Source organism: Chiloscyllium plagiosum, chromosome 2, assembly GCF_004010195.1.
Source record: "Chiloscyllium plagiosum isolate BGI_BamShark_2017 chromosome 2, ASM401019v2, whole genome shotgun sequence".
Lineage (NCBI taxonomy): Eukaryota > Metazoa > Chordata > Chondrichthyes > Orectolobiformes > Hemiscylliidae > Chiloscyllium > Chiloscyllium plagiosum.
Genome location: NC_057711.1, coordinates 87,503,192 through 87,515,951, shown reverse-complemented (window position 1 = coordinate 87,515,951; position 12,760 = coordinate 87,503,192). Strand labels below are relative to the sequence as shown.

General features: G+C 40.3%; 1 protein-coding gene across 2 annotated transcripts in view; it reads right to left on the bottom strand.

Annotated features, from left to right (window-relative positions):
• The window catches only part of zgc:103482 (uncharacterized protein LOC450001 homolog), a 55,088-nt gene that overhangs the window by 34,982 nt on the left and 7,346 nt on the right, over positions 1 to 12,760 (bottom strand). For both annotated transcript variants that reach the window (XM_043713599.1, XM_043713591.1), the window contains exons 2-3: positions 9,852 to 10,002; positions 2,528 to 2,674 (exon numbers count right to left, since the gene is read on the bottom strand). In XM_043713599.1, coding sequence (XP_043569534.1) covers positions 2,528 to 2,674; positions 9,852 to 10,002 — 298 coding nt within the window. The remainder of the gene's footprint in view (positions 1 to 2,527; positions 2,675 to 9,851; positions 10,003 to 12,760) is intronic.

The window sequence follows — 12,760 nt, the reverse complement described above, 5'->3', positions numbered from 1 at the left end:
TTCACACTACATAACTGCCAGGGAATCTTACCCGTCACCTGACGGCCCAAGTCTGAAAATTGTCTAGGTTTTCCCGCATATAGACATTACTGCTTCAGTATCTCAGGACATGCAAATGTTACTGAATATCCCCTCTTCTGACAGCACGACGGAGGCAAGATCATTGACGAGCCAACTGGAGGTTGGATCTAGGACAACCGAAAAACGACGAGAGAGAGATCTTGCAGCTGATAAATGACCTCCAACTTTTTGCAATAAACTAATCTTTCCTCAATTAAGGCTAAGCCTTGCAGTGGTTCTTTTTAAAATTGAAACAAAAAGTGGGCTATGTATAAGCAAAACTGGAAATTCGGAGAGAAACTTCTTTACCCAGAGAAAGGCTGAATTTGAAACTCAGTACAAGTAATGGTTGAGACAAACAACATCAAAATTTAAGGGACAACTAGATATACATATGGGGAAGCAAGGAATAGAAGACAATGTTTATAAGAGTTAGATGGAAAGGGGCAAAGTATGCACGGGAGTTCTGGTGTGCAGCTTGTACATAATCTTCTGACTTACAGGTGCATATATGAAATTGAGGGAACTACCTCCTGTTATCAAAGTGAGGGAGTTGGGGTGAAATAAAGAACTAAAACGTGAAAAGGAATGATGATCATATACTTTCCCCAAGAGAAAAAGGTACACAAGTTCCAAACTTCGCACCTCCCTCACATCCTAGCTGAAATAAAATTACAATTTCAATCTACATATAGCTTGAACCTTTCAAAATACATAGAAAAGTAATTGTAGTCAGAATCAAACATTAACAACTTCATTCTAAACTGTTAGAAAAACACACTTCATGGCCAGAAATGCAAGACCATCAGATACCGTGTAATTTTGAACAAAGACCAAAAAAAAAAATCCCCTTTACTGTGCCCCTTAAATAGACTGCATGAAGTCTCTTTCACAATTTTAGGTCAAATGAATCGTTTAGCTATTAAAAGTCTACTGAACTGCAGCAGGAGGATCCTGCCACCCAACCCACATCCAATGAAGCACTATGAAAAATAATTAAGCCTGAGAAAAATTATACACTCTCCAAGAGCAAACGAAGGGACTTTTGTTTTTAAAACCTGATCTCCATTCTGGCCAACTGCTAGCAAGTGAACGAGACATCAACACTAAGCACAGTACATTGCACGCAGCTCTGGCAACTTAAAAGCCATGGCACTGCACTAAATCCAAAAAACAATAGCACAGCAGTTTAAAATTCCATTTCCCAGAACTACTCTACAGGAACATCCACCTGGCACACAAGTAACTATCCACACTACTATACATCTTATCATGAATACAGACCCAAATCTTGTGGTACCAATAGCAGGGAGCACTAAAAGGTGCTAGGGAATACATTTATGCTCAAATGCAGGCCTGCAGTGGGCCTGTATTAGTTTCAGAGGATCCCAAGTTGACAGTGTCATCAGGGCCAGTTATTCAGGAACTTGCCTGATTGCCAAGCAGTTATAGGACTTTTACTTGAGATGCTCTTAGCAGTTGCAAAGCCTGTTCTGGAGCATCTCTCATTGAACCATCAAAACAAAAGTATTAAAATAACTCGCAACCCCACTTCAATTAAGTATAGCTTCTGATATTAATAGGACTGAGGAACCAAAGATGCACCAGAGGAGCTTTAATACAACATATACGCAACTACGTTGGATTTTCTTATTAACAGTGGCCAATAGTTAGCCATTTCTTATCTCTGGGCGAAAGTTAGGATTGCAGATGATGGAGATTATAGAGTCGAGAGTGCAGTGCTGTAAAAGCACAGCTGGTCAGGCAGCATCAGAGGAGCAGGAGAGTCAACATTTTGGGCAAAAGCCCTTCATCTTATCCCTGCTTGAGTTGAATACAGATCTCAAGGGGTAGATCTTCAGATGCTGACATCAGAGGATGGTGTGGTTTCACCAGAAATGTGCCATGTCCCAAGACCTTTCCATTGACTTTACTGTTGAAGCAACACTGTAGCCTAAAGAACAAGCTCCCACTGTATCCTACACTCAACTTCTTCCCATGGTCAGCAGTAAACACCTCCACCTTTCTATTGATCACAAGTAGAAGGCCATAACAGATGATAACAGAATTCTTTTAAAAAATACCAGTTCAAAAAAAAAAGCTCAAATCAATGATCAGCAAACACCCAGCAATAATGTGGCTACCAGCTAATACATGTGTTCTTCGTTTCGCCCATTTAGTTATTTGTAAATAAATGTCCTGAAATTTATCCAATGTTTATCAAAACAGCAGGCTACCAATGTAGAGGATTATATTTGGAAATAATACAGCATTAAATCCCAGTCTTTGTTAAATTAAGCATGCTTTCAAAAAGACCACCACATTGAGGGAGATTTTCCACTCAACAGCTTGATCATGACTCAGTCACGTCATGTGCTTGCAAAATATGTCCCTTATGTTCAATACATTGCGATTTCTGCAGCATTCCTACCTTAAATTTACTTATTGCACTGTTCAAGAAACTCACACTTTGTCATTTCCGCTGTGCCTTTCAAACTCTCGTTTTCCTCTTGGATCAAATCCATCAACACTCCTGGGAAATCCACCTCGTCCTCTTGCACGCCCTCTGCCACCTCCACGTCCTTTCATTGGCCTGTCCACCCTGTCAATTGGTCTACACACCAAAAGAAAGTTAATTTCAATGAATATAGGTAACATTGTTTTTTAAAAATTACTTTAAAAATGCAAGTCTAACTTTATAAACATGCAAATCATAATAAAAACCTTATGGGCAGAGGGGGTTTGGGAGGTAAGCTCTTCTTACAAACATATGTGAGATTCATGAAATAAATTGCATAAACCAATAAGAGAAATTGGCACTTCTCTTAAGGCGCTGCTCAAAATGAATTAACGAGTTGTATATTTCCATTAATGGAATGTGTGGAGAAAAGAGATGCTCCAAAAGATTTCTCAGATCTTTGGTTCCAAACAGCAGTGAAAGCAACAGGTTTGCTGTTATTGCTCTTTGGAGGATCAATATGGACTTCATGGGCCTCTTACTGCAATGTAGGAATTCTATGATTCTATTAATGGTTCTGCAGAGGCTCATACTCCATCTTGTTCAGACTTGTTTGCCAAATACTTAGATTTTATAACTAGATTTATTTAGGACAGGTGTAAAGCAGTTTTAGTTCTGCTCACCTGCATCCCTGTGGTGACGTCTGCTCCACCCTGACATTGATTTGACTAAAAAAAACCCAAAGGTGGGCTGGTGAGCTGAAGATACAGATGTTTGTGCAATATTAACAAAATTGGCTGAATGACCCCAAACATGAAAATGACCAAGATTTCACCTTTTGTAGCTTTTACATGAATACAAATCAAAATCAATGTAAATTACATGTGTTAACAGGGAAACACAAATAAAAACAAAATAAATCACTAACTAATCTACAGATTAAATGCAAGCATATGTATTACAGACCAAACAAATGCTACAATTTGTTGGTACACATTTCTATAAAATGTTGCTCTTCATTTGGTCAGGAGTCCTACATGACAACAGCTTTCACCTCCAAGATTTCTCATTAATGGCCATCATTTTGGAAAAATCACTATCATTCCTCTCTCCACTTTTCACAACAAGCCCCGTGCTTTAGCTTTCCAGAGTTTCTTCGTAACTGATTAACCAATATCATCCAGATTCATGACTGACTGCTTCTAGGAAAACATCCAGCTCTTTAACACTGCTGAGCTATTTACACAACTTACCAAGGTTTAGGCCTTTTTGGCCAGTTAACATCCCTTGTAGCGCAGTGGTAGCATCGGAGTCATAATTATTAGGTTCAAGTCCAATGCCAGGATTTGTTGAAGATGGAAGATATAATCAAAATATGACTAAAATTTGGATCTCAACCTGAAAATTCTTTCAACACTCTGATGACAGGCAGTTAAAAATAGGAAAAGTCTCTTGGTTAGCTATTCTGCAGAAGGTACCTGCAAAATTTCTGCAGTACTTTGTCCATAACCATGGACAAATTCAATAATTGTCCATGGTCCAACTCTCAGAAACAAAACACAAGTGAAAAAACAGCCAGTTCTGCTGGCAGTACACAGAACTTCAAAAGAGTGCCTGTCTCCCTTTAACTCATTTTGCTTCCTGATGTAACTGACAAAACAGGAGCAATATTACCTAATCTTAACCATATTTGATTTAAGACATATGTTGCACATACTAAAATACATTTTAAGAAGTGAGCTCCAATTCAGAATGGCTTAATATACTGAAGCTTACCTACCCCTGATACGTATAGATTAGATTAGATTCCCTACAATGTGGAAACAGGCCCTTCCACCCAACCATTCCACACCGACCCACTGAAGAGTAACCTACTCAGACCCATTTCCCTCTGACTGATGCACCTAACATTATGGGCAATTTAGCATGGCCACTTCACCTGACCTGCACATCTTTGGAGTGTGGGAGGAAACCCATGCAGACACGGGGAGAATGTCTGTGTGGAGTTTGCACAGTCACCAGAGGCTGGAATCGAACCGGGGACACTGGCACTGTGAGGCAGCAGTGTTAACCACTGAACCATTGTGCCGCCCTTAAACCACATCTAAGTTAAAGGCTTTTCCTATTTCATTCAAAAATGAAAAGGACACTGCACTGCTTTCAACTTTGAGAAAGTTAGCTTGAATGAGGAATTAATTCTTAAATGGGGACATAGGAGATACAACATTTTCCTCGGATATCAAATAGATTGTTTCAGCAAAGATGGCTGGATAGTGAACAGCTATTTCCTATGACATGTAAAAGTACACATCATATTGTAGTTACTTCAATCTAAGTCAAGGATCAAAACAAGGACATTCTGTTCTACATGACCCAACTATAGAATGTTGGTTGGAGCAGTCATGGATGATGATTGAGCAATAAGATTTGACATTTACCTTTTAAATATATTATTTCAGAATCATAAATATTATACAGAATGGTGCAGTGGTATTGCCACCAGACTCATCTCCCAGAGTCCCAACTAATGCACTGGGGATAGAAGCTTGAGTCCCATGATATCAAATGAGGAAATGTGAACTATAAACAAAAAAAACCTATAAGTAAAGAGCTAGACTGAGCGCAGCTCAGTTAACCATTGCTAATAATCAAGACCGATCTGCTTCACTGATGTCCTTTTGAGAAGGAAGTCTACTATACTTCCTTACCCTGGCCTACATATGACTCCAGATCCAAAGTGATGAGATTGGCTTCAAATATCCTCCAAAATGGGATGGAAAGCCAGTCAGTTGAATCAAAACAGCTAAAAAAAGTGAAAAGCAAAGAAGAAAACCAGACAATTAACCTGCAATCAATCTTGGTAGCAGAAACAAACAATGATAATAGGTCTAACCATCACCCCAGCAAATTCCTCTTTACCCACATCTGGGCCTTGTGCCACAGTTAGGTGAGTCAAGCAACAACCTGATATTGTCAGATTCACAAAATCATACCTTAATGACCTGCCAGTCACAACCTCAACCTTATGGACATAAGTCTTGTACTACCAGCAGCCACAGTGCTGACGGCACATCAATTACAGTCAGGCAGCAGTCACCTTGGTAGACCTCAACATTGATGCCAAATCCCATGGCATTATGAGAAGAATGGACAACAAATTATTCATATTCCGACCCATAACACCCACCTTAGCTTCTGAATGACTACTTCACCACGTTGAACTCCATTTGGGAGAAAGAGAGAAGGTGGCAAGGATAAAGAACTAACATCTTGGGTGGGGGGGGGTGTTCAATCCATCACCAGTGTGGCACAATGACACCATTACTGAATAGGTTGATCAAGTCTAGAACAGTACAGCTACTAGAGTGAATCTGCCTGAGGGGGTCAGAGAAAAATCTGTTCTACTTTGCCCTCAACCTGTCAGAGACGCACAACGACTGCAATACAGGTAGGAGTGGCCACTGCACTCTTGTGGAGGAAAAGTCTTGTCATCAAACATGAAGGAGATCTTCTGTAATGTTACATGGCATTGCCACCATGCTAAATGGGACAGTCTTCAAACAAATCCAGCAACTTAAAGTTGGGCAAGCAAAAGGCACAGTGGGAGACCAGAACTGTTTTCAACCACAATCTGTAACGTCATGGTCCAGAAACCCGCAGTTCTACCATGCCATCAAGCCATGGAATAAACTTTGGGTCAATTAAGAGTGCAGGAAGACATGCCAAGAGCAGCACTAGGGACATCTAAAAAGAATGAGGCGTTACCTTGGGGGTTACAATAAAAGGCTAGCTGCATGCTAAATAGCAGAAGCAGCACACAGTTGTCAGAGATAAGTGGTCCAAAGGATTCAATCAAAGCTCTGCAGTCCTGACATTCAGTCACGAATGGTGGTCCAAATTTAAAACCACCAACAGAAAGAGGACGCTCCATAAAATGTATCCATCCTCAATGATGGAGTCATCGAACACATCAGTATAAAAGACAAGACTGATGCATTTATGTCCATCTTCAATCAAAAGGTACCATAAGGATGTCTGATGTGTCCAGCATAGATTCCAGTCTTCAACCATTTCAATTCACTTTAAGGGATAAGACCATTAGACATAGGAACAGGGTAGTTTGTTCAATTAAAGACAAGGAAGTCTACGCAATTAAATCGCAGCTGTCAGATCAATGCTGAACTCCACTTCTTGTTGTTGCCATAACTCTAGGATCTCTCTGGTTAGAAATCCTCTGACTCAGCCTTAAAAATATGTAACTTTCCCAGCCTTGATACCTTTCTGTAGTAAAGAATTCCACAGATCTATTACCCTCATCTGAGATTCATCCTCATCTGTCTTAATCTCAGGAATAAGGGTCACATGTTTATGTCCTCTAATCCTAGGCTCTTCCGCAATGGGAAACAATCTGTCACATTTGCTTAGTCAAGTCTCCTAAAAACCTTGATAATTTCAATAAGGTCTCCTCTAATTCTAAATTCCAATCAGTACAATTCTCTTTCAAACGACCGTCTCTGCATACTTGATATCAAACCTCATCTCCAATGCCAGTTACGTTTTTCCTTGAAAAAGGGGCCCAAAACTGTTCTCCATATTCTAAAGCCCAGTGTAATTTTAGCAAAACCTCTGTCCTTTTACTCAATTCCATTTGCCTTCTCAATTATCCGCCACCACATCTCTCTGCACCACTGGTTTCTTAAGTGTTTCCATTTAAATAACATTCAGATTCTCTATTCATCCTGCCAAAGTACATAACCTCTCATTTTCCCACATTATATTTCATTTGTCAAGTTTTTGCCCACTCACATAACCCTGTTTATATTCCTCTGCACTATGTCATTCTCATCACTTGCCTTTCCACCTATTTTTGCGTCATTTGCAACCTTGGCTAAAATTCACTTTCTTCATCTAAGTCCAATAATATATAATGTAAATAATTGTGGTCCTGCACTGATCCCTATGACACTAGTTATAGGTTGGCGTCCTGAAAATTCCCTCTTCTCTCAACTCTGTCTTCCGAGTTAAGATATTTTCTAACCATGTTAATACTCTAACTTCAACATCATGACTCCTGTCTTATTAAGTAGCCTAATATATGGTATCTTATCAAACACCTTCTGAAAAATCCACACATCGCAACCAACATCTTTACACATCCTGCTTCTATTAAATTTGTCAGGCATAATTTCCCTTTCATGAAGCCATGCTGACACTGCTTGATGATATTACGCATTTCTAAATGCTCTGCTATTACATTTTATATAATGAACTCTAACATTTCCCCAACAACAGACATTAGGCTAACTGGCCTATTGTCACCTGTTTTTTGTCTCCTTCCCTTTTCAAATAAAGGTGTGCAACTGAAGATACTAGACACCACAATGTCTATGGACCCTGACAACATTCCAGGATTGGTACTGAAGACTGGTGCTCCAGAACTAGCTGCAACCCTAACTAAGCTGTTCCAATACATTGACAACACCGACAATTATTCAGCAACAATGAAAATTGCCCAGATGCGTCCTGCATATAAAAAGCAATGCAAATCCTATTTAGACAGATCAAAGTGATGGGAGGAATTATTAAGTATTATCATCAAGTAGCATTTGTTTAATAACCACCTGCTTATGGATGCTCAGCTTCGGTTTTGCCAAGGCCACTCAGCTGCTGACCCTATTATAGGCTTGTCCAAACATGGACAAAAAGAGATGAAATCCAGGTGGTGAGACAAAAGTGGCTATCCTTGATATCTGAGCAGAACGTGACCAGGTATTGGACCAAACAGGCTATTAAAATTGCAATCAATTACTTTGTAGTAACCGGAGCTCAACCACCTCAGTCTCGGGTCATCACTGTGGAAATGCTTCAGGGTAGTGCCTTAGGCCCAACCTTCTTCAATAGCTTCATCCATGAATTTCCCTCCATAAAGGTCACAAGGGGGATTACTTGCTGAAGACTGCACAATGTTCAGCACGATTTGCAAATCCTCAGATAATGAAGCAATGTTCATATTCAGCAAAACGTAGACAATGTCAAAGCTTAGTTTGCTGAGTGGCAAGTAATATTTGTGCAACAAAACAGAATCTAACCATCACACCTCGACATTCAATTGCATTACCATCACTGAATCCCCTACTATCCATATCCTGAACAATACTGCAGCTACAAGAGCAGATCAAAAGGCTGGGGCCTTTTTTCCATTCACACAGTGCAAGAGTTTTATGGAATACTGGAATAATAATTTCCTGGATGACTGTAGCTCTAACAACCCTCGAAAAGTTCAATATCAACCAGAGTAAAAGGTGCCAGCTTGACCGACACCCCATCCACCACTTTCAACATCACTACTTTCATCACCAAGACACAATGACAGATGTCTATACCATCTACAAAATACATTGCAAATAACTTAAGGCTCATGACAGCACACTCCAAACTACAATCTGTACCAACTGGAAGGTCAAGGGAAGCAGATCCACAAAATCACCACTTGCAAATTTCTCCCCGCTGCTGACTTCGAACTATAAATCAGCATTCCTTTATTTCACCGAGTCAAAATCTTGGAGCTCCCTTCCTAGCAGTTTTGCTGGTGCATTCACACCCTAGGAACTGCAGCAGGTTAAAACAGGTCACCAGCACTTTCTCTAGGGCAATTAGTGATGGATAACAAATGCTGGAATGGTGAGGAATGCCCACATCGCAAGAAGAAAAAAAAGAAAACCATTTATACTCAATAAGATAGGACTGTTTTCACACAAATGAAAAATTGGAACTGAAGCCCAAATACCAGTAATACAGAGTCATCTAGCATGGAAACAGACCCTTTGGTCCAACCAGTCCATGCTAAACATAACTCAAACCTGTCAACATCCTGGTAAATATTTTGAACAATGTTTTTTTAAAAAAATTGCAAGCATCCTTCCAAAAAAAAAAGGCCACTACTGTCAACAGAAATTTCATAATCCACAAAATATAAACAAATATCCTGGCAAATCTGATCACATTACTCCACTGAGGGGGAAGGGAGGACATATGCCAAACATGGTTGACAAGTCAATATTGACAACCCATTATTGATTACAAAGTGGTGAAATGAGGAATGGTCACATGGGTGCCAGAATGAGAAAATTAAATATTACAGAAAACTGTTACAAATGCAAAGGGAAAATGAAACTGCTTTACAGTACATTAAATTACAGCAAAACCTGAGAATCCTCCCAAATTTCCCTCACCTGTAGCCCACCTGCGTCAAGGTTAAAACCAAATTTGTTGAAAACAATATTGCAAAAAATTACCGAGAGTAAAACATATTCCACAGAGAGTTAAATCTTACGCTTCTAATGAAAATTCAGTAGCTCCTTCAGTTTCATTTGGGCGCCGTTCTCGGAATACAACTCTACGTTCTGGTCTTTCCGTTTTTCTTTCAATATCTTGGTTCTCATTCTGTCCTCGCATTTCTGCCCTTTTTGGGCCCCTCTTTGGGCCTAAATGAAATATAAGTTAAACATATGCAAAACATTAAAGGAAGTATAAGCAGGTTCAAAGATAAGGTCTAAGAAAAAGTGAAAAGCAAGGCTTGCACTTACAGTGCCTTTCATTGCTGCAGGATGTTCCCAAATAGATGCTCTGAAGTGTAGTCACTCAATTTTAGATGTAGCCAGATATTTTGCTTTTAGAATCATGTTTAGAATCACTGATTCCCCACAACATGGAAGCAAGCCATTTGGCCTATCAAATACGCCAACCCTCCAAAGACCATCCCATCCAGATCCACACCCCTACCCTATCCCAAATCCTGACACTTTCTATTACTAATCCACCTAAACTACACATCTTTTGACTCAAAAGAAACTGCAGCATCAGAGGAGACATACACCAATACAAGAAGAATGTACAAACCTCACACAGACAGTTGCCAGAGGGTGGAATCAAACCTGGATCCCTGGTGCTGTGAGGGAATAGTGCTAACCACAGAGCCACCGTGTCACCCTAGATTTTGATTATGTATCTATCTTTCTTTAAAAAAAAAATGCCAGAAGTGTGGTGAGAGTTACTGTCCTTGACAATCAAAAGACCCTAGCAAAACTGGAGTCAATAAGAATCAGGTTGGGTTGGGGTGGGGTGGGGGGAAAAAAAAAAAGGTGGGAAGAGATCTTCCCCACTATTTGGAGACATAACTGGCTTTAAGAAAGGAAGATGGTTGTGGTCACTGGAGGTCAGTAATTCCAGTTTCAGGACATCTTTGCAGGAGGTCTTCAGCTTGGTGTTCCAAGCCCAGTCATCTTTAGCCGAAAATGTGTTGCTGGAAAAGCGCAGGTCAGCAGCATCCAAGGAGCGGGAGAATCGACGTTTCAGGCATGAGCCCTTCTCTTTCGAGCTCATGCCCGAAACGTCGATTCTCCTGCTCCTTGGATGCTGCCTGACCTGCTGCGCTTTTCCAGCAACACATTTTCAGCTCTGATCTCCAGCATCTGCAGTCCTCACTTTCTCCTCAATCATCTTTAGCCCCTTCATCACTGATCTGATCTCTGTCACAAGGTCAGAAGAAGGGATATCAACACTATTTGCAACTCCTCAGATTCTTGAGCAGCATACATCCAAATGGAGCAGTACGACTTAGGCAGTATCAAAGTTTGGGCTGAAAAGTGACAAGTAACACTTGCGCCACAAAAGTGACAAGCAATGCCCATCTCCAATGAGAGAATCTTGCCATCATACTTGACATTCCATGCAATTGTAAGAAAAGGAGTAGGACATTCGGCCCTTCAAACCTGTTTTGCCCTTCAATAAGTTCATAGCTAATCCAATATACCTCACATCCACTTGCCTGCATTTTCCCCTTCACCCTCAATTCCCCTACTGACCAAAGATCTATTCAGCCTTATACACAAACAGGTAGTCTGCTCCAAAACGTCTGTGGCAAGGAGCTCCAAGGATTCTCCAACCTCAGAAGAAATACCTCATTCCAATCTTAAATTACTGTCCCTTTATTCCAAAACTATGCTCTCCAGTGCTAGACTCTCCCACGATGGGAAACATCCTCTCAGCATGGACCCTATTTGAATCAAAGTGATCACCTCTCGTTCTTCAAAACCCCAGTGAGTCGAGTCCCTGTTTACTTAGCCTTTGTTCACAAGACAATCTTACAGTACTTCAGATGTGGTCTCACCAGCACCTTGTACAGTTGCTGCAAGAGTTCACTACTCATACTCAAAATATGGCACTGGAAAAGCACAGCAGGTTTGGCAGCTTTTCGGGCATAAGCCCTTCTTCAGGAATTGAGGTGGAGGTGGAAGTGGGGGGTGTTGAGAGATGAAGTCCATCAGGACCCAGGTACTGGTTAACCTCCAGCTCCAAAAATTTACTCAGCACCACTTTGCTCGTGAAAGTAATTTTCCTGAGCTTCTCCCTCCCTTTTGTTGCCGATTTATAGCTGCATCTGGGATATTACTTGTATCGCTTGTAATGAAGGTTGACACAAAATACCTATTCGATTCATCTGGACTCACTTTCTCTGGTAACTCATCTTTTTTAAATCTTCATTTTTATATTCTTTAAATCTTTTATTAAAAGAAAACAAATATTCTGTCCAATTTTCTGAGCTGCCAATTGTCTTTGCGTATGCTCACATAGTACTCTGTAAATAGCATCGTTTACTCAATAAAATTGAACATTAATAAGTAGAGTCCCAAGGCTATCTTCAAAAAGGATTCTTACATTACATAATTGTTTTGGAGCAGAGAGGCCGTTTGGTCCACTGTCTCTGCACTTGTCCTATTATCCAGTGCCAATACCTTCCCTTTTCCCATATCTGTGAACACCATTTCTATTCAAATATTACATTCAATATCTTCTTGAATGTCTTACTTGAACCTGCCACCACATTTCCAAGTACTGCATTCCATACCTATTCCAAATTCAAAATGCATTGTAATTATTTTATTCTTGTTTTTTTTTCCCTAGAATGTCCAGTTAGATTTAAATAAAACAAGGAAAATAGTTAACTTGTAGGAAAAATTCAACAATGTATCAGGCACCACAATCTTTTATATTGACCATTTAGGACACAAAGTTAAATCTACCAGAAGGCTAAGATAAAAAGGTAGGGAGGAGGGACTTGGGGGAGGGACGCTGGAAATGCGATAGGTGGAAAGAGGTCAAGGTGAGGGTGATAGGTCAGACTGGGGTGGGGGCGGAGAGGTCAGGAAGAATATTGCAGGTGAGGAAGGCGGTGCTGAGTTC